Genomic DNA, 22,222 nt, shown 5'->3' with positions numbered 1-22,222 from the left:
CTCTCTCTCTCTCTCTCTCTCTCTCTCTCTCTCTCTCTCTCTCTCTCTCCTCCCTCCCCTCTCTGTTTCTTTTCTGTTAATCCAACTGTCTCTCTAGACTTCTGCAATTACTTGTGTGGTGTTCACCTGGACCTGATATCCCTGACAGAAAGTGTGACTTGTGTCTGAGTTTTAAAGCAACACCTTCTGACCAAGTGTAACAAAAGCTAGCCCCCCCCCTTTTTTGGAAGCCTAAGGAAACCTTCTCTACGTGTCTCCACAAGCGGGGATTTGGATCCTTGGATCTATTCACATTTTGAAGCAGATTAAAAGAGAAAACGTGATTCAGTTTTACTGTAACTCCTGCACAAATACTTTAAAAAAATTGAGCCTTATGTGTATGTTTTCATTCAGTTGGGGACCTTTGCTAGCAAACTGCCTCCAATCAAGAGTTCATGTCTGCGGGGCCCTGATACCTGAACTTTGGACTGGATTCCAACCTAGGACTAATTCAGGAGAGCCTTCTTGACCCCAGCCTTTGCCTCTCATTTAGAAGACTTAACAGCTACTAAGTGCATTTTCTGGTGAAGTGTGATCAAGTCCTAGCACCTTGAAGGTTGTGACTCTGCTCAGAAGTCCCGGGACAGAATGCTTTGCCCAAAGAAGTCAGGACTCTGCAAGCCATTCTGTAATGCAAGAAGTCTCCAGCAGATGGCGACAGCTTCCTTTGAATTCTCCCGAACCCACTGGCATACAAACAGGGAGCGAACATTGTTGATTTAAACGTGATCAACAATGAAGTCTTCTTTCTCTTGTCCCTCCTACTCCTATCTCTCTGTGGCTTTCCTCCCTAACTTAATAAATTCTCAGCTAACAGCGACTCAGAGATAGAAAGCAAGCCAGAGCTCCTAAGGCGTAATGCTCGGCTCACTGCTGTGGAGAGAGCCCGGAGGCTGGTAAACTCCATTCGGTCCCCAGCAGGTCACTGGGACTCAGGCTTAGCAGCCGCCTCTAGCCAGCAACTCTTAGGGTAATACCTGGGGCAGCAGGCTTGCTTGACCAGAGTTGCTCCAGGACCTAGGGAAAACAGCTTTTTGGCAAAAACAAACGGTAGAACTATTAAGTATGAGCTAATTGTTTGGGGAAATATGACCAGCCCTCACATCTTTTAATATACCTAGCACTTTATCTGTATTGATCTGCTTCTGCTAAGGAGGAAATTCAGAGTTTATCTCCCTGTCTGTACAATCAAGAGTGGTGCTGGACCTATTGTTAAATCACAGGAGCCCCGCTGGGACCCTGCCTCCTGCTTTCTAATTTCCGCACCCATGGCAAACATGAATAATCAGTGGGGTTAATCAGCACTTTATCTCCCAGGTGCTGTGCGTGTCCAATATCCTGAAGTTTGAACGGCAGGCAGACAACAGGAATTCCCAATGCTAGCGGGGAGGATGCTCAATATCAGAGGCCCGAGAGAGCAAATCATTTAGGAGCCAGGAGAAGGGACACGAATATCCTGAGGCGGTGAGAAATTATTGAAGTTAGGAAGACGTGACTAGGCAATTTTAAAAGCAACGTGAATGGTCCATCCGGGTGCCAGCTAGAGCAGGGGGCGGGCTCTAGAGAAATTGGTCCAGAGCCTACTTACTCATAGAAAGTCGTCCAGCCCGTTTCATCGCTCTTGGTGGCTAGGAGTCCGGTGTTCCCATCATAGGTCATGAGGCCAAGCTCCAGGTTCTGTGTTGACACCGCTTTGAGGCCTCCATTGGTGCCCACGGTAAGGGTGATGATCTGGTTATCCGGCATGAGCAAGTGGCGGGGCATGCCGCTGCTGTCCCTGCGGATCTTTAGGGAATTTCCGTTGTTGTCAATCAACTCAGTGACGTCATTGTCAGCGCTGTATGTGAAATTGTACAAGTACTCCCCCGTCACCAGGCTCACAGTGTACTGATGGATACCGTCGGCGTTGAACACGTACAGTTCCTGCTCTCCCGGCGATGCGGCCTCGTACTGGTTGAATGCATTAAGAACAGGTTTATTTTTGCTGACCGCCCTAATCCGAATATTCCCAAGGTCCGCGATGTAGATGGTGCCGTCGGGAGCCACAGCTAAGGAGGATGGGGAGTTCAAGATGGCGTCTGTGGCGTAAGCATCATCTCCCGAGTAGCAGATGCAGTTGACGTCATTTTTGCAGTCGCAGTCAGAGGCTGCGCCGGCTAAGAGGCAGATCTCCCCATTGGTGGTGACCTGGCGTAGGCGGTTGATCTTTTTCTCGTCCGTCTCGGTGATGTAGAGCACCCCAGTGTGCGAAATGGCGATGGCACTGGCTGACTCCAGAGCAGAGTGGATGGCAAGCTTACTGAGCGAGTAGTCAATGCCCGGAACCTGGCAGTGCATAGGCCGTCCCGCAATGATGCTGACCTGGTGATTCTCGGTGATTCGCAGGATGACGTTGTTCTCTAGGACGTATAGGGAATTGTCCATGGGGTTGACGGCAAGGTCTGTCGGCCACTCCAGACGAACCTGCGTATGATGCGACATTTCAAGAAGAGCCTTTAATATATTGCATACATGCATTTGGAGAAAAGATTTAGCTTTAAAAAATATTTATTTTATTCTATATATGTTAATTCTTTCCCTGAACTTATGTTGGCACCATGTGTGTGCCTGATCAGAAGAGGGCAAGGATATTGGATCCCCTGGAATTGGATTTATGGATGATTGTGAGCCAGTGCTTGGGTGCTGGGTTTCAAACCCAAGTCTTCTGCAAGAGCAACAAGTGCCTTTAGCTGCTGAACAGCTCCCTGGCACCAACTTAGCATTAAAGTAGCACACTTACTGTGGCCCACTTAGCATTGAACTATTTGCCTGAGCTGGCTGTTTTATGACAGAGAAGGGAGCATGTGACAAACTCTTCCTTCGATGTCTTCTGTCCTGACTCGAGTCCTGCTGGCTCCAGTGTTGTTCGGCTTCAGACGACTCGCCAGCACTGCAGCCATTAAATGCAGTGGTACAGGTAGATAAATGCATAAGGGACCAAGGCAATTTAGCCCGTGCTCAGCTCCCCAAGCCACGGGTCAGAGAAGGCTGTGTTCATTTGGAGAAGACACATTTGTCTAAATTGCAAAAAGCAGCCATGTGGCTCGGGAGGTGGCCCCAGCCCAAGAGCAGACAAAGAACAGGCTGGCCAACAAAACTACAACTCGAGTGTTTGAAAAAAGGAGTGAACAGAGCCAAGTCAAATACATTCTTCCTCTGTGGAATTTGAAATCAAAATCTCAGTGGCAAGTTGTCAGTTTGGTGGGGGAATTTGAGCTGAAATTTATGAGGTTGACCAAGGGTTGAAAAGACTCTCACAGGCAGGGTGAACACACACATCGGCTTTTTTTGAACAAATGCTGCACATTTGAGGGGCCTGGGGTCTCCGCCACGAAAAGAGGCCTGATGAACCACACACTTGGGAGGATGACTGAGGAGGGCTTTGCTCTAGTAACTGCTACACAAAGTGGAGGTTTATATGGTGACGATGCAATTGCTCCAGATCGACAGGGAAACCCTGATTGACATGTAGCGCGAAACCGTACAGTCTCAAATCTTTGAAAATGGTGGAGACGAGAGATAATTACACAGCAGCCCCTACCCTATAATCTGCCACTGCTGGAGTGTGCCACCAGCTCCGCTTCTCAGAGAAGCATCACCCTCTCTGTTCTCTCGCTCTCTCCCCCGGCCCAAGTCTACTTCCCTTTTACTGCCCCTCTCTCTTCTCTCTCATTCCCATCCTACAGTTTTTTCCATCTTGATGTCCAGTTCACTTGATTTCTCTCTAAGCTATGATCAGTGTGCACAGCTCATACTCCCAACTCACATAGGAACATGTGAGAACCACGGGCTAAGACCTAGGAGCTGGTTAAGGATGAGAAATAAAGAGTCGCACCTGAGCCACATCCATGCTGGAGTCACAGCTCAGTGGCCGGACAGCTGTGAGGTCATTGGACCCCAGCAGGGTGGAGATTATTCCATTTTGGTCGACCTTCCGGATCATGGTGGCATCAACGAAGTACATGAGCCCGTTCTTATCCACGGCAATGCCTGGGGAGGTAAGCATTGGGATGGGATTTTTGTTTCTTTGTTTGTTGTTGTTTTGTGTTTTGACAGAAAGGTGGTTTGTGGAGGAGATGGAGGAAATCCTATTCTGGGCGTGATGTGTTTGGACTAGGGACCTTACTGGGATGGGGTAGCATCCTTCAGAGCAGCAACTCTCAGTGCTTTCAAGGCAAACATTTCTCAAGGGCTCTGTGCTGTGACTTGCACCATTCCCAGGGTGCTAGGTGTATCCACCCCCCCAACCAATGACATCATCTTGAACTGCAGAGAAACCAGGGTTGCAAGTGAAGGTGGAAACAGCCCCAGCTCTGTTCTCTCCAGAAAACAAATTATTATCAAAGTCCATTGCTCTAAAAAAAAGACTGGTAGTCTATTACTCAAATACCCTTCACAACTAATTGTGAGAATAAGGCTGAGAAACACCGATGCTTTCAGCCACAAACTCCCAATCCAAAATATATCCTCCAGGAAGAATTCCCAATTAAGCCTTGACTCCAATCAGCACTCCAGTGCCCCCAGGGGACACAGAGCCCCAGCATTTCCCTGTCACAGCAGGACTGATAAGACCCAGACTGCAGCTTCTATTTCTTTCGCTTTTTCATTTCAGTGCCCAAGTACAAGGCTTGGCATCCTTAATCCACGCTGCAGGCTGCTCGCGCAGTTGCTAAAAATGCTAACAAGAGTTAGACCCTGATATGATTGCTCTTTAACCCCGAGCATCTTTAGTCCTTTCAAATAGACGCTTTATCGATTCCAAGAACTCCCCAGGACAGGAATCATGGAAATGATATTTACCCTTTCTTATTTGATTATTTATTTAATTTGTGGTGTGTGTGTGTGTGTACACATGCACGTGCAATACATGTTTGTACATCTGGAGGCCAGAGGCCGATATTGGGTGCTGTCTGCTTTATTTTTTGAGATAGGGTCTCTCACGGAACCTGGAGCCTCCCAATCTGATGTAATTAGGGATTCCCCCTGTCTCTATACTTCTCTAGAGTAGGGATTACAGGTGTGTACCACTGCACCTGATTTTTTTTTAACGTAAATGCCACATGGCATGTTTATGCCACAAACACTTTACTAAGTGAGACATCTATCCAGCTCTCTCCAAATTCTTCTTTTTTTCTTTTAATCTCTGAAGCTCAAGGACAATTTAATTAGAGTTTAAAAGAAAAATACCCAAGGCAGGCAAGTTGTGAATCTCGGCAGTTGCCTGGAGGAGGAAGATGGGGAAGAATAAGAGGAAGCCAGGCTATTTAAGTTAAGTCAGCATGGGGGTCAGCCATATAGTAGATAAGCAGGCATAGGCAGGGAAGGGGGTTTAGAGGAAAAGGGAGAAGGCCCAAAGTATCAAATGGCCACTTAGGTTCAGGCCAGCTTCTGAAGAAAAAGGAGAAGTTACATCTTTCTGAGTAAGAACTCAAACAGGCAGGCAGACTCAACAGAACCTTATGGCGGCTTGTAGAGACTGTACCAGGAGCTAGGAATTCTGGGAAAGAGAAGTACACTATCTCATTAAAGGGTTAATTTATTCCTCCTGTCCCCTTTAGTGTGGCTTACGGTGAATCTATCTTCTTGAGGGAGAATCCCTTGGCTAGGAGGTCAGCTAGGCCAACTGGATTAATTTAAGGAAGAAGACAAGGGCATGTGTCTAGCTACAGCAGTGCTTCTCAACCTATGGGTCGTGACCTTTCACAGGGGTCACTGAAGACCATCAGAAAATACAGATATTTATATTATGATTCATAACAGTAGCAAAATTACAGTTATGAAATAGGAATGAAAATAATTTTATGGTTAGGGGTCACCACAACGTGAGGAACTGTATAAAGGGTTTCAGTATTGGGAAGGTTGAGACCCTTCCACTGATCTAGCCTGCATCCTTTTGACTAAGAGGAAAAAGCTTAGCCTCCCATTGAACATACATCTCCCCCCCCCCCCCCCCGCCACTCTTCTGTGCTAATTCTTAACTACTACAGTTTCCTTGGGTAGTGACAACATGCCACCATGATGCTGTGCCTCAGACTTTGGATACACTGTTGTCTAACATCAAAGTCTGGCATAGTGGAAGCTCCTGGTGGCCTCTTATGGCGGGCACTCTGGCTGATGGAGTTAACACTGTCTCTTGGTTCTCTGTAACTGGCTGCAGCCAGAGGTCTCCAGGTACAGACAACTATATTTCCATAAATAGGGTATATGTGGGAAGTAAAGTTTACTTTAATAAATTAGCTTAAAAGCACCCACACAGACCCAGGAGCCTTGCAGTAAACGTTCTTAGGAAAAATGAGTGTTTTAGATGACAAGGAGGCCCTCAGCTTGCAGCAGGCTCCTTGTGGGGCCGAGGGGGTTCTCCTTCTGTGGTCCTTACCTCGAGGGCTCATCAGGGTGGCATCCACAGCTTTCCCTCCATCCCCACAGCGGGCTTCGTCAAAGGGTAGACACTGTTCACCAGTCCCTGCCACCACCTCTGAATTCCCAGCCAGGTCTTTGGCTCCACTTAGAGACTTCACTCGGTAGATTCTGCGGCTGTTGGTGTCAGAAACGTAGAGCGAGCCGGTCACAGGGTCCACAGCCAAGTAGTACTTGTGTCCTGGGCTGTTGCTTTAGGAGAAGCACAAAGAGAAAAGAAGAAGGGACTATGCAGCTGGCCTGTTGGGTCGGCGGTGACAAAAATCCTAGCGAGCCTCTTACTTTCCCTGGTGTCTTTCCATTTTAGTGAATTAGTGACACCCTGAGTTACATTTCAAGACATTATGTCTCCCAGGTACTTATAATTAATCTTATGTTTCTCATGCTGTTTTGGGATTTGAAGATTCCCTTCGAACTAACAGACTATTGCTTCATTTAACTGGCACAAAAGACCCCACTCCAGTCCTGTTTTAGTGAGCAAGGATAGTCACCCAATGCCGGCTTCCTATATTTCCCACTGGCTTCGCGTGTTATCTCATGGGATTTTGGAACCCAATCCCTCTGAGATAACATTCTCTTTTTCATCTATGCCTCCAACAAGACCTCCAAGGTCATGGATGCTGGAGCAACCTGGAGTTTTCTCTTTCTTTCTTTCTTTCTTTCTTTCTTTCTTTCTTTCTTTCTTTCTTTCTTTCTTTCTTTCTTTCTTTTTATTTTCGAGACAGATTTTCTCCGTGGCTTTTGGTTCCTGTCCTGGAACTAGCTCTTGTAGACCAGGCTGGCTTGGAACTCACAGAGATCTGCCTGCCTCTGCCTCCCGAGTGTTGGGATTAAAGGCGTGCGCTACCACTGCCCGGCTAACCTGGAGTTTTCTAAGCTTGTGATGACCAGTTCCCCAGAGCCATCTCCAGTCCTTGGCCTTGGAGCTGACTGTCCCCTAGTGTCTATGCGAATGAAGCTGCTATTCACCGCCAAGTGCAGCTATCTTGCCATCGTGTCCAACATTTGTGCCGCATCCTGCGCAAACCACTGTCCAGCATCTCGGTTACCAAAGGAGACGATGCAGCTGTCGGGTGCTGGATTAAATACTGAGGCAAGTCCTGAGCCTCCATGGCTGCTAGTGATCAGGGGACTGTGGGACCCCGGGACCTGCCTGTTTCCTGCACTGTGCTTCTCAGTGTCCTTTGTGAGGCTGACCAGAATGGAGCCCGACTTGGAGAACTGGCTCAGGACTACAGGAAACACATGACTCAAACCCAGCTGGGGACCTCAGGTGAGCCTTTGGGCAACAGTGAGCATTGGCTTTCTTATTTGGGAAATGACAAAACCAAGTCTGATCTTTGCTAATGGTCCTTCCGGCTCAAAGATCTATAGCTCTCCCCTTGTGTCTGCTCCTCTTGGTATCTGGGACCAGGATGGGTGCTCACACAACTCCAATGCTGATTATTCAAATTCCTCCTCTCCTGGAGGTAGGGGGAGGTACTTCTTTCTGGCCCAGGGCATGGGTTCCATGTACTTAGAATGAGTGCAGGCCTTTTTTGTCTTGATATTTTTCAATTATATTCTGGGACGATGGGAGGAGAGGGGCTGGAAGAGGTGAGTGGAAGGTGAATATATGACGGTCGGTGTCAGGTGTATTTGTCCTGTGGACATTAACTGGTAAATTACTAATTAAAACACTATCATTTGGGTTCTTGCCTGATTTTAATAAAAAAAAAAAGAGACGAGAAGCTATTTTTAGGAACTATTTGTGTGTCGAGGCCATCTTTAATTCCTGCTTCTCTTCGGGTTGCTATTAAGACTGCTAATTGAACTGGAAGTCAAGGTCTTTTCAGAGAGTGGGCTACTTTGGGTTCTTTTCTTTCCCTTCCCTCTCCCTTTGTTTTCTGCCCTTCTCACTTCTTGGCCAAGTCATTCGAGAATATCCATATATGCAAAACAAATTAGGGCAGAAAGGGAAAAATCCATGCCATTTTTTAATTAGATGCTGTACCCTCTCACTAAGCGAACAGTAGCTGGCATGATCCTCGGGAAGATGAAGGCCCTGCACATCTGTGCCTATGTCTGAGGAAGATAATTAATTCTGGACTTTCTAGGGAGCCTGATCTGAAGAGGCCTTTCCAGATTTCTGGCATAGGAGCCGACAGGTGGGGTTAGCTGTTGCTGGGGGAGACCATTCTTCTGGTAGCCCATCCTTTTTCTAGCCATGATTCTCAGAGAGCAGTCCAGGAACAATGGAAAGCCATACTGGTGGCTGCGGTGAGGATCAAACATGGTTGGTCTGTGGGTTTCCAGGAAGGGGGAGTCTTTGGGGGGACATTTCTACTCTTTGAAAATTTTTTTTTGCTGCATTGGGGTATCTATCACCAGTCAATTTGGGGTTTTCAAGATTACAAAGGTGGAACTTTTCTTTTCCTTCCCTAAAAATGCGCATTCCTTAGAGAACGATGATACCAGGTGATCTGTTTCTATTCTTTGTCCCATCTGACCCATTGTCACAAAAGGCTTCATGGCTGGTGTTTCATGGACTGGAGACAGCGTTCATACCATCAATAAATTGCTCTTCTCCCCAACAGCACGAAAGAACATCTTTTCTGTTAGAATACTCATGCTGCATCCGTGTCTCTGCAGTGCTCACTTGCATGCACACACATACATGTTGTGTATTCGACGCGTGAATTCTACTGTTGTGTTCTTAAATCATCTTTTGTCAGCACAGTGACAAAAAGCACTTGGTCTACACCTGTTGTACTACTCAAGGGGGATTTAACTTTATAACAATTCTCCATGTACCTAACTGTTGGATTTATTCTGACCCGCAGATTGGTAATTAACGTGTGTGTGTGTGTGTGCGTGTGTGTGTGTGTGTGTGTGGGTGTTTCAATGACCACATATCTAGGGGAAAATCATTAATGAGTTGAAAATGAGTTTTTGACCTGTTTCCAGTTCATTAAAGCTTTTGTGAACCCAGTCCAGCATTTACAAAAGCCCGAAGTTTGCCTCCACTGTTTAGCCCAATTATGGACCACACAGAGCAGCCGGGACAGAGGTTCACCGAGGGTTTGTTATCTTGCTCTCGCATCTCCCAGAAATCCTAATTACTGTCAGCTTATTTGGTTGCTTTTTGACTGCATTTCATAATTTCAAAAGCTTATCATATCCACAACACACAATTAGCACATAAAAAAGTTACTGCATTTGGTACATAAAAATATACAACATTACACAAAAAGCACAAAACAAGAAATTGAACACAAGGAACAAACAAACCATAGCAAATTATATGGGAAAGAGTGCTTCATCTTACCTATGTTTAAACTCTTTATTTCTTTATAGAAAGAAAACAGAAGGAAAAAAGAACAAACAGTTAGCTGAGGAATTGATGATAATGCAAACATAACATTTTTTTGTTTGTTTCTTGTATAATGGAACCCTCCTCCCCACAAAACAATCTTTTTCATTTTTTTAAAAATTCTTTTCTAACTGACAGTTTCTGGCTCAATTACTTGGGAAGAATCCCTGAATGTAGAGTCCTCCTGGCCACTGGGAAATGCTTGGCTTTTCTGACAGGCAAGGTGGCTGTCATGGGACACGGGGGGCAACAGGGAAGACAGAACTTCTGGCTGATGCAGTGATGGCAGATGGGTTGACTCTCAGGGGCAATACCTGCTGACTAGTAAGGACTTCTGTGAACATGGTGGTAGAAGGATTCTGAAGCCAGTTTCAAGCTCAGCTGGCAAAAACTCTGTGATTGATTTGTGATGTCTGTCCTGGGTGTGGAAGGAGCACAGTGACACTTGTGTTGTTGACAGCTATTGGTGTATCAAGGGTAGAGTCAGGACCACCGAAAAGAGAGAACCCTGGCTCATATAACTGCAGCCTGGCAAAGACTTTTCATTCCCCAGACCAGTTTCTGCCCCCCTCGCCCCTCTCCAGGCTACCTTGCTCCTTCCCCCATTCACTTGCATGAGCGTCACACCTCACAACCCTTATTCATTCTTTCTCACTGTAGCAGCCAATATTTTGCCATTCATAAAATTCACAGGCAATACTATTCTCTTGATGTTGGAGATGGAGACTCCTGTTAGCACACTGTTTTGGAGAGTTAGGAAAAAAAAAAAAAGGTTTGTTGCTTTTTTTCCCCCTCCAAGAACAAAAAGACATTTCAAATTCAGCAGGAAAGTGGCTAAAATGTAGGATTAGGGAAGAAGAGATGTAAGTGCCCCAAGGAAGGAAACTACTCCCAATTCCTAGGCTTCTAGGGCCAGGTAGTAGGAGCCCTGGTTTCGCTTTCCTTCCAGCTGAGAAAGGAGGCTTGGGGACAGGACAGGGAGAGGTGCGTGCCCTGATTCTGAGGTGCAGCTCAGGCCTCTGCTGGGGGCCGTCATTAGAGGAAGGTTTACACAGAGATTACATTTTTATATTTTAGTCTAGCATGTTAGTTTTTCCAAAAAAAAAAAAAAGTTAATTAAATGATGCTGATAACTCCTGAGCTCTGACTGACATAGTGCAATTTAAGATTCAGTCTGTAAAGCCTGGTGTGTCAGGGCGGCAGCCGGGAATTCTCGCGTCTATTTTATATTGCTTAATGAAAGAGAAATGCTATCTGCCACCAGTGGTAGACACATTTGCCTCTTAATTATTGCAATATCAATCCCATTTTTTTTTTAAACTCAAGATTTTGCGAGAAGACTGGATGGGATTTGGGTCTGCAGTCCTGACCTACTTCTTTTCTAAGAACATCTGCTTTCAGGTGATTACTCTATCAGTGTTGTGGGAGAGGGCAGGAGGGGAGGGGACCAAGGCCTAGGAAGGTATGGAGTTTGGCAGATCCTATGGATATGAGCTTTGGATAAAGGATGAGGTCACAGTTTTTCCAGTCTAGGGCAGGAAACTAGTCAAAATAACATCATCCTTCAGTTAGTCCCTGCCAAAGAGTACAGATGCCTGAGGGGGACAGGCTTAGAGTTTGCACACCTTCAACGACACAGACACACAGACCCTTCAGGCACACCCTTTGAGGGAAAAGAAATGTCTCCAATTTAAGAAACTGAGATGTATTAGCATTTCACACTCCAGAGTCTCGGCGGCCTGTGTTCTCTGCAAAGACTGCAGGGGCTCCCCTGGGCTCCCCAGCCTACCTCCCAGAGCTGCCATCACCCTGTCTTGTGATTTATGTGTGTGTGTTGATCTTCTCCACATCTTTTGAGGACAGGATGAGACTTACACATTGCTGATACTTCAGAGAGAGGAAGGGCTGGGGAAGCAAGTCTTCCAGTGCAGGGAATTTGGAAGGAGGTTGCTTCTCTTGGCCATGGACAAGCTGCGTAGCCCTATGCTCTGTTCAGAAGTCTGAACCTGCAGACAGTTGGGAAGGCTGTGGACCTTCTCGTTCTCCCACCCTTTTCCCGTTCAAGTAGAGTGGAGTTGGGTTGGGCATGGCTTTTTTGTTTCTGTTCTAAGTACAGAGACATTAATTTGGGATCCATTTAGTTGAGTTCTAGCGGGATGCTGTTAGGTGGTTACAGCTCTTTCAGCATCTGGCTAAATTATTGCCAGCCATCCTGTCGTAAGAATGGCTCTTGGGAATGCTTCTGCTCTACCGTGTTGATTCATGTAGCATCTTTGTAGGGCATGTGAGAGCCACTGCAGAATTCATCCTTCATGGTTATGTGTACGTTGGTGACACAATGATTAATGAACATCAGTTCAAAGAACATTACAAGAAAATGTGAAATGCCCAGAAATATTACAGAGGAAACCTGATAGAGGTTTCTCCAAGTTTTATAACTCTCACAACTTTGTGTTATTAACAACTAATTGTGAATATGGCAACAAGTTTTTTTTTTAACTTTATCCATATTCTATAACCAATTCTGATTGGTTATATGGGAGGAAAGAGTTAACATGTCTGTTCATTTTATAGATAACAAAAATTCGGAAAATAACTGTCACATTAAAAAAATAATCAGAGAGCCAAGTGCGGTGGTACTTGGGAAGTAGAGACAGAAGGAGCAGGAGTTCCTGGCCATCCTGGGCTAAATAGCAGCAAGTTCAAGGTCAGCCTGGGCTATGAGACCCTGTTTTGAAAGCCCCAAACAACAACAAAAATCCCAAGACAAAACAAATGAAAACAACAACAATCAGAAGATAATCAAATCAAAAAATCAGAAGATAATCAGAAGATAATCAAAGGGGTATGGGGAAAAGTATGGGGAAAAGGCGGAGTAGGAGTCAACTTGTATAAAGTGTCAAGTCATTTGTGCTTGGTGACGCCCGTGAGAGGCTTTTAAAAGACTTGCCCTTTCTTTTTCTTTTTCTCATCTTAAATAATATTGTTTCATCTTTCATTTCCTCTCATCCCAGTACTAACTAGATCTGAAGTCTAGATGAGATTAAGATGGTCCAGGTAATACTGGGGGTGGTTTTCTTTCTCTTAATTAATTAAATTTATTATTATTAATTATTTTCATGATTATTGTCTGTGTATGTGTGTGCTGTGTGTCTGTGCATGAGTACAGGCATGCACACACTGCAGAATGTTTGTGTAGGGGTCAAAGGACACCGTTTGGAGTTGATTTTATCTTTCCACTGTGGCTTCTGGGGAATAAACTCAGGCTGTTGGTCTTGGGCAGCGAGCACTTCTATCTCCCTACACACCTCACTGGCACTCAGTTTTCATTTTTGATTTATAATTAGCTTTTCTTCTTTTTAAGAGGGACCTCCTAATTGTATTAGCTTTTAGTTTAGATCTGTCCTTGGTCAAAGGGCTTTGAAAACAGAGCCAAGGGGGAGCCAAAATTGTTTGGAGACATGGTAGTTATTACTATTCTGGGTTAAGGGCTTTGTTTGCTTTACTTTCTTAACATCTTCAAAGCTGAAGGAGGGAACCTGGCACCCTGTGCGTCCTCACGCTCAGTGGGTCCAGTTGGCTGTAGTCACACTGTGTGTTCTCACTCTCAGTGGGTCCAGATGCAGTCACACTGTCCGCCCTCACACTCAGTGGGATGGCTGCTTTAACTCTCAGGTCAAGCTTGTCTTTTGGGATTCTTTGGACTTCCAGTGTCTGGTGCTTTTGCCCTCTTTCCCAGGTTCCTACTTTGTCCACATCTCTGCCTCCTCCAGTACTAACACATAGAAGCTGGACAATTCCCTACCCTGAATATCTGTTCTAGGGCAGTCTGCCATGCCTGTCCCCTCCATCCCTCTCCATGGAAAACATAGAAACAATTTCTGTCTGGAGGGTGATCTTTTCAGATACTCCCCCCCCACCAAAAAAACCAAACCACATGCAACAGCATTACTTTTGTTTGGAAAATGGAAAAGAATTCCAAACATTAGAAGAGGTATTACAGCCTTATGTCTATCAAAAGGGGCCACACCAAGAGACATTAGAGAGATACTGCCCCGGCCCTGACTGTCATGCTGTTGGTGGAGGGTCATCTGTCTATGTGTTACTTTCATTGGTTAATAAACTGCCTTGGCCCTTTGATAGGACAGAAAATTAGGTAGGCAGAGTTAAACAGAACAGAATGCTGGGAAGAAGGGAAGTTAGGCAGTCACCATGATTCTCTGTTAGAATCTTTCCTGGTAAGCCACCACTTCGTGGTGCTACACACATTAATAGAAATGGGTTAATCAAGATGTTAGAATTAGCCAATAAGAGGCTGAAATAATGGGCCAGGCAGTGTTTAAATGAATACAGTTTGTGTGTTGTTATTTTGGGTGTAAAGCTAGCCATGTAGAAGCCAGGCGGGACGGAAAGCAGCAGGCCTGCTCGCCTTATCACTACAGTTATGCTGTGGGGTCTACTTCTTAAGATGCTTTCAAATTGGAGAGTGGAGGATTTACCTTTGAGAGAAATTCACCCTAAGATGTTAGTGACGGATGAATTTATCTGTGCCAGAGCGGTCAGGTTTTCCATGGACAAGGTGGAGAGGGTGATAATTACAGGATGGGAAAACATCTCCTACAGGTGGGATGCTGGGCTCTTCAGGAAGTGGGTGTTGTGACGGTGTTGGATCAGAGCACACAGCTGATGGCCATTGCACTCTTTCCAGCATCAGACGTTCCCAGACTATGGGGATCTCCGGCTGGAGTGTTTCATATAGGTAAAAATAGAGGCAAGCTTAGGGACGGTTGTGGTAAGACTTCAATAGGGACTTGATTGGGAGGCGGGGCGCTGGGGTGGGTGAGCAAGGTAGGGCTGGGTGCGGACTCCAAAATGGAATCGCTCAGCTGCCAAGCCACAATGGAGAAAAGACACAGGCAAGACAGTCTTCCCCACCCCCTCCCCCCTCTGCGGGCGACTGTTTTGAAGAGAGGGATTGACAGCCCTTTGTTTTCAGGCACTTAGTGGGAAGAAAGGAAGAATCAAGGCAGCATTCTTGTAAAAGCTTAACTTCTAATCGGCTCTGGGTTCCTGCCTGATGAAAGCAAGAACAAGTTTGAAGACAGTTAAAAAAAAAAAGCAAAAAAAAAAAAAATGGGAAAAAAATTACACAGCTATCGAGGGAAATTGGGAATGATAGCCCTCAAGCTGCCCTCAGTTGTTACCACATAGACATGGTATGCTTTTCTTTGATTGGGCGGTTAGTTTTACCACTGGTCTTGTGGTCTCTACAATTTGAGAGATATGGAATCAAAGGCCGGGTCTGACAAGAGGGGAGGGACTGGCTGTTGAGTTCATGTACCCATCTTGAGTACCTAGTACTGGCTAGATACTGCTCTAGACTCGACAGGGTGGAGAGGACCAAGGTGTCTACTCTATAGAAGTGCACACACCCACGCCTGAAGAGCCATACAGAAATAACCCAGCAAGGTAGGAAGTAGTGTTAGTGCCAATGGAAACCCAGAATGTTCCATTCTCAGAGGAGGGGGAGAATTTCTGGGAAGAAGGAGGAACCTTCAGAACAGAACTAACAGACAGGAAGTAGTTGCCTAGGTCAAATGGATATGTTGAGTTGAGCAAACAGCATGAATTAAGAGCTGGAGGTGGCAATGTACCAACCAGGTCAGCACTGATTTGGCTTTGAGCAGGAAGAGCCCTAACAGAGGAGGAAGTCCATACATGGAAGATTGGTGGTGAAGGGCCCTTTCTGGATGGTGCCATCCTAGGCTGGTGGTCCTTGATTCTATAAGAAAGCAGGCTGAGCAAGTCAGTAAGCGGCCCCGCTCCATTGCTTCTGCGTCAGCTCCTGCCTCCAGGATCCTACCCTGTTTGAGTTCCTGTCCTGACTTTTTTTTAGTGCTGTGGAGGTGTAAGCCAAATAAACCCTTTTCTCCCCAGCTTGCTTTTGGGTCATGGTGTCTCATCGCTGCCACAGAGGGTCTAACTAAGACAAACAACAACAACAATAACAACAACAATAACAACGAACCGATCTCAGGAAGGAGACTTCCCTGGGGGAAGAGCTGGAGAAAGTGGGGAGTGTCATTGTGCCTCTTGCTTGCTCTCTCTCCACTCCTGTACTACATATTTCTCCTCTGCTTGGACTTCATGGCCTTTCACTCTGTCTCTGTAATGGTTTCTTTGGCTCTTCAGGTCAGTTGGAAGTGCATTTTCTTCTCCAGGTGCCCCCCTCTACCCTCAGCAGGTTATTTCTTGAGCCCACATTCCATCTCTCCTGTCCCCACCGAGGTATGTATTGTGTGCCTAATGCTAACACTCAGTAAACATCCCGTGGAAGAGGGGGCTGTGGCTATCTCAGGGTGGAACCGCTGTGCCTCCCCCCACCCTGCCACTTATACGTTTTACCCCTTACGGTGCCTGGCAGAGTTCTGACTCCTAAGAAGATCTAATGATAGCAGCTGGTGGCCAGGTCACTGACGTCTTTCCCAGCAGGGACCGTGAGGACACTGATTGCCAACTTGATTGGATTGAGAAGATCCTGAGAGCTTAGTGAAGCATGCCTCTCAGTGTGTCCTGAAGGTGTTTCCAGAGATGATTAGGTCATGAGGACTCTGACCTAATGCTTAATCCATTGATGGATTAAAAAAAAAAAAGACTAGACTATAGGGAGGTGGTGGCATTGCAGAAGATGTGGTCTGGTTGAAGGATGCAGGTTCCTGGAGCATGTGCTTAAAGGATATCTTGTCCTGACCTCTCCTGTCCTGATTCTGCTTGGCTTCTTGGATGCCATGGAGTGAACTTCTCTGCCATACCCTTTCTGCCAACGTAGACAGAGTGCTCTGAAACCTGGAGCCAAAGTCCCTCCTGCTCAGGTTTGCTGTCAGGTCTTTGGCTCACACTGATGCGGGTTGAATGGACATAGACATTCAGTGCAAGCATGGCCAGTGGCCTGTGCATCTTTGACATGGTATCTGAGGGTGCTTCCACAGTACCACCAGTCACTTGGTGGCTCAGGCCCAAATCCTAGGGCTCTCTTTCTCTCCCTGCATGTCACTTCTTTTCCTCTCCCTCTTCCTCTCTTTCCTCCTCTCTCCTTTTCTTCATGGCTTTCACATCACCCATCAGGTTTAACTGGAAGATACATCTCCACATCCTGTCAGTGCTACCAAATCACCATGACCCAAATCCTGGACCACTGACACAGCCTCTATGAATTTTCTTGCCTCCACCCCCGCATTCCTACAGTCCTTTCCCCACAGGCTAGCCAGAGTCATCTTTTCAAAAGGCCACTCAGATCATACATCAACTACATCCACCTCTACTTCAGCCTCTGGTGGCTACCCATCGCAAACGAAATGCAGTTTTTGCTCGTCCACATGCAAACAGACACTTGTCAATCCAAAGCACATATCCCTTCCTTTCTCCTCTAGTTCTTGCGAAGATGCTCTTTTGGGCTCACCAGCCCCCAGTCCCGTTGGACTCCTATGGGTTTCTCCAATTAGCCAGGTTACTGGCTGAAAATAGATCTTTTGTGTAACTTCCCCGTGCCTGGAAGGCTTTCCCCCAGATGTCCTATGGCTGATGTCATCATTCAGGGCCCAGCTCAAACACTATCAGTAGGAGGGGTTTTTCTGACTATGTTGTGTTTTGTAGCCCTCCCCTCCATTCACCAAGCTCCCTATGTTTTGCCCTGTGAGATTTTCCTTAAAGCATTCATGACTTTCATTCATTATTTTTTCATTTTCCACGTGACATAATGGAAGTTCCCTATTGGCTCACAAACACTACCTGAGGGCATAATATACATTTATCAGATATGTATTAGCTATTTCCCTCCCCCTCACTTCCTCATTTCCATTTTTCTCCTTCTCTGTATATATCTTCCTCTGGTTGAGGGTTTGGAATCTAGTCTTCAGACTTAGTAGCAAGCAATGGCCAGGAGGAATCTTCCAGGATGGCGAGAAATGATCTCGTTAGGCCAGATGCTGCTGTGCCACACTGCATCCCAAAAAGTACAGAAAGATCCGGAGGGCTTACTGGGGGCAATACTCAGAGATGCTCAGCAAAACCTTGTGAATTAGGAGCTGAGCATCAGTGGTCCTTACACTTTGATGTGTGCCGGAGGCAGCTACTGAGCTTTCTAAAAAAAATGAAAGACACTTGGCTCCTTTCTGGGCTGGGGACTTTTTTGTTTCTCTTGTTTGTAGTTGAATTGCTGACAATCGTATCAAATGTGCGACTGGCATTTTATAGATAATCAAACTGTTTCCCACTCTGAGAACCCCAAATTCAACCACCTTCCACCCACCCAGAGAAACCTGTGCACAAGGGGGATCTAGAGAGCAGAAGTTTTCTTGTGTGGCCATTTACCGTAACTCCAGGATACTGGTCACATTTCGAGAAGGGAAGATACGCCGGATATAATTGAAGTCGCCAACGAAGAGGCTCCCTTCGATCCCCACAGCCAGGGCCACAGGGGCCAACAATTTGTTGCCTTCTGCAAGGCCATTGCAGCTGGGACAGGAGATGCTCCTGCGGCGACCGTTGCCCATGATGCTTGTGATGATGGCAGGCTGCTGGGTCAGGAACTGGTTTTCCCCTGTGCCTTTGTGTAGTATTCCTGGGGGAGGGAGGCAGAGTGGAGGGGGTTACGACACCCTGTTGGGGGGAGTATGTGGATTGACCTACTAAGTAATGGGAAGTGATAGGGAGGCAAGAAAAAAATGGGGAACCTCTCCTTTTGGGGGTGCTTTCCCATTTCCTCCTGATGTAGAGAGCCACAATGGGAGGTCCACTCCCGAAGCTATAATGTGGGTATGATACTATCTGGAGGGATAACAGGAAAGGAATGATGAGGTACAATAAGGCTGATGTATTGAGACTGACTTTTAAAGGGGGAAAAATTAGAAAGATCTATGAATGGGGGGGGCATTTGATTTTAAATAAATATCCAAGCAAAGGGCTACCACTTAAATGTCAACACTAGAGAGACTAAACCAATGAATCAATTTATTCATAAATGTTTTATTGTGCCAGGGATGGAACGGAAGGCAAGCATTGCCCGCTAAGCACTGTCCCTAGTTCCCAACTTACCACTTTTCACATTGAGGATGTGGTGCTTGTCCAGGGACCAGCCGCCCAGGTTGGAAGGGTCCAGCTCAAATCCCTGAAGCAGGGCTGTTCTTTTCTCCCATAGGATGAGGCTGGGGCAGGTCTCATATTCGAACCCAACAGACACTGTAAGACAAAGGGTTGGGGACAAAGTGGGAGAGAGGAGGTGACTGAGTGCTCCAGAGCTCCTTAGCAAGAATGAGAGCCACACATTAGCAGCGATATTTGTTCCCCAAACTTCAAGAGGTGGCTGGCAGCTTTGGCCCTGAGACTCCATTCCATGAAATCTGGACTTTGAGTTGAATTCAGCTTTGAAACTTCATGCAGAAATCACAGGAAGACTTTCCTGATGAACATGTTGATCTTCAAAATGACCTCAGAGGCATGGAAGTGGGAGAAGCATCATTTCAAAACCTAGCCCTGAACAAGTCTCTTTAGACGTTGATGGGAGGATGGGAGGAGTTTCTGTCAGCCTGCTGTTCCTGGGATGCGTTTGTTATGTTACTCTTTAGGAGAAGGCCTTAGAAAGCAATGAAGTTCCTTGATAAGGAGGTCTGGGGGCAGCAGCTTGTGTAAGAAAAGGGTTCTTGACACGGTTGGCCTGCCGACCTTCAGTGTCTGTAGCTTTTGTACCTACAAATTCAACCGATGTTGTATAGACTGAAACGATGTGGAAAAATATACTGCATCTGAACTGAACACAGACAAGCGTTTTTCTGTGTTATCACCCCCTAAACAATACACATTATAAAACTTATCCAAAGGTGATTAAAAGACTATGGGAAGATATGTGCAGGTTAAAGACAAAATGCTGTGCCATCCCATGCAAGGGACCTGAGCATTCACAGAGAGGTTGGTAATCATGGGGATTGTGGAAACAATTCTCTTTGGATACCAAGGGGTGACTGCACTCAGGGTTTAGAAAATACCAGGAAAGCCTGGCACCCATAGAGGGCAGCCTGGTAGTCACAGAGGGTGCCAATGATTTTCAGACCCTGAAACCTTGTTTGTAAAAATCATGCACAGAGAAGAGGGAAAGGAAAAGAGAGGTGCATGGCCCCGTGATTGCAGCCTTGTGCCTTATGCATTCCCCATTTGTACATGCAGTGAGCGAAGTCTTGGCTTCTTAGAGTGGTTCGGCGGGAGAGCTGAGACCAGATGCTGAGGTGCTGTATGTCTTTAATTGGAAGGCTGCTCTAAAAATCAGAGGCATTGTTATATAGCTGTTCCTAGAACATTAAACTCTTAACTACGTGTGTCACCAATGGGGATTTTCTGCAGCTTTTGAAAAATCCTGAGATACACAAGTGTCGATATGAATGAAGGATACGTTTTTGCCTCAGAACAGCAACAAACAGAGTCTACCCAGGCATCCCCACCACTTCAAAGCTTGTCCTTTCAAACTGCCAATCATGACTTGACTAACTCTGTAGTGACACAGTGCCCGTGTCCACCTTGTGGTCTTGATACACTGCTTCTCCCGGCAAAGTGTCAGGGTTTGTTGACAATCAGGGAACAAGAAATGAACACATCTAGACCATGGCAGATAGCAAATGAAGAAGGAATCGTCATCTATTAGGGTCATGTCAAAGGATTTGGGAGTCAGCTTGAAGAGACTCCTAATGACCACACACTGGACTCTCTGACCATTAACAAGCGTAATGACTTCAATGCGTTGAAATATACGAGATATATTTCAGTGTGCGAGTTCATAGTGGTATTTAAGAAAACATTCATTTGCTACCCTTGGAGGATAAGCCAACTCATTATGCTGGAAACCAGTAAATAAGGGAAAGAAGCACGTATTTGTCCTTTCTTTCCTGTGTGAACCAGAGCCCAAATAGCCAAGTTGTTAATGAGAAGCCACCTCTGTATGAAAGTATTCCAGCTCAGAGTTGAAGACTCAGTGACAGATTTAAAATATCATTCTGTAATCCTTGGTGACCTTAAATATATAAAGACCACACTGCTAAATCTTAAGAGACAACCAGCCTCACTGGGTTTTTCCTGGTAGAACGGCATAATGCCCCTTAGGTTGTCCTGCCCAACCAAACCTGGGCCAGAGGAAGACTCAAGGTCCAACTACCTGTCTGCAGGGGGTTACACAACCACCAATACACACCATCCAGAAGATCTGACTAGAGATTTTATGGGCAAACAACCCAATTTCTTCAATGATTAAATTATAAGATGAAAGAGAGAAGCAATAGCAAGTCAACTTAATTTAAAGAGAGACATAGAAAGTGAGATGAAAATTATTTTTGCATTTTAAAAATCTATTAGCTTATGTCTGTAAATGGGTATGTGTGTGTATGTTTTGTGCTACAATGCTCGTGTAGAGGGAAGAAGGCAAGTATTAGGAGCTGGTTCTTTCCTTCCACCCTGTGGGTTTCAGGGCTTAAACTCAGGTCCTTACTGCTGACCTATCTTGCTGGCCCCAATTAAAAATTTCTTTTTACAAAATTTAAGAGAAAACAACCATTATTAGGATATTGTTTCAAGCAACTGAAGTATTAATATTTTACAATATTAAGGAGACAATTGAAATTTCTTTCTTTTTCTTTCTTTCCTACCTCCCTTTTTTCTCTGTCTTTCTTCTGAGACAGGGACTTGCCCAATGTTGCTCAGTCTAGCCTCAGACTAGTGATCCTATCTCAGATACCTGAGTGCTGGGATTACAGTTGTGTACGACCACAGCTGACCACCAATGGATAGACCCAACAGCAGTGGGTTGTTTGGTGATACTAAGAAACTGTGGTTTCTAAGTGTTTTTTAGACACATATGTTGATATATTCCAGATGAAATGATGCGATTTCTGGAACTTTAGAAGAATATATGATGGAGGGGAATGGATTTAAGTTTGGAGAAACAGGATTCAGCATGAGCTGATGACAGAAGCTAGAGAGTACTTCTTCTAGATGAAGAAGTAGAGAGTGGAGTGTCATATCTACTTTGTGGTATTGGCTATTGAGTCGAGATGGGCTAACCCAGCTAGGAGACTCTTTAGTAGCCAGTGTTTGAGATGACATGCTCTAGGCGCTCCAGTGACTCTGCTGCTTGAGTTACTGATATAATGAATCCAAGAAGCCGCCTGGCTACTGGAGCATCTCCTGAGTACTTGGAACCTGCTGGATGCATTGCATTGCTATTGGGAACTTTACCTGTCCTATCCCTGAGCTGTACCATGATGTTTGTGAGGAGGTCTGCTTGGGCCATCAAGTGGTTACTGAAGGATTTGTCACTAGGCTCTCTGCACAGAATAA

General features: G+C 45.7%; 1 protein-coding gene across 3 annotated transcripts in view; it reads right to left on the bottom strand.

Moving 5' to 3' along the window:
- The window catches only part of Tenm2 (teneurin transmembrane protein 2), a 424,931-nt gene that overhangs the window by 37,581 nt on the left and 365,128 nt on the right, over positions 1–22,222 (bottom strand). For 2 of the 3 annotated variants that reach the window (XM_050138699.1, XM_050138701.1), the window contains 6 exons: positions 18,941–19,084; positions 18,218–18,467; positions 9,803–9,823; positions 6,455–6,687; positions 3,914–4,068; positions 1,628–2,502 (listed from right to left, as the gene is read on the bottom strand). In XM_050138699.1, coding sequence (XP_049994656.1) covers positions 1,628–2,502; positions 3,914–4,068; positions 6,455–6,687; positions 9,803–9,823; positions 18,218–18,467; positions 18,941–19,084 — 1,678 coding nt within the window. The remainder of the gene's footprint in view (positions 1–1,627; positions 2,503–3,913; positions 4,069–6,454; positions 6,688–9,802; positions 9,824–18,217; positions 18,468–18,940; positions 19,085–22,222) is intronic. The other variant, XM_050138700.1, reaches the window with a different exon arrangement.

This window comes from Alexandromys fortis, unplaced genomic scaffold (genome assembly GCF_014885135.2).
Source record: "Alexandromys fortis isolate MF-2015 unplaced genomic scaffold, M_Fortis_MF-2015_v1.1 scaffold_11, whole genome shotgun sequence".
NCBI lineage: Eukaryota > Metazoa > Chordata > Mammalia > Rodentia > Cricetidae > Alexandromys > Alexandromys fortis.
Note: the sequence above shows the minus strand (reverse complement) of the source record. Positions and strands in the feature narration are given on the sequence as shown.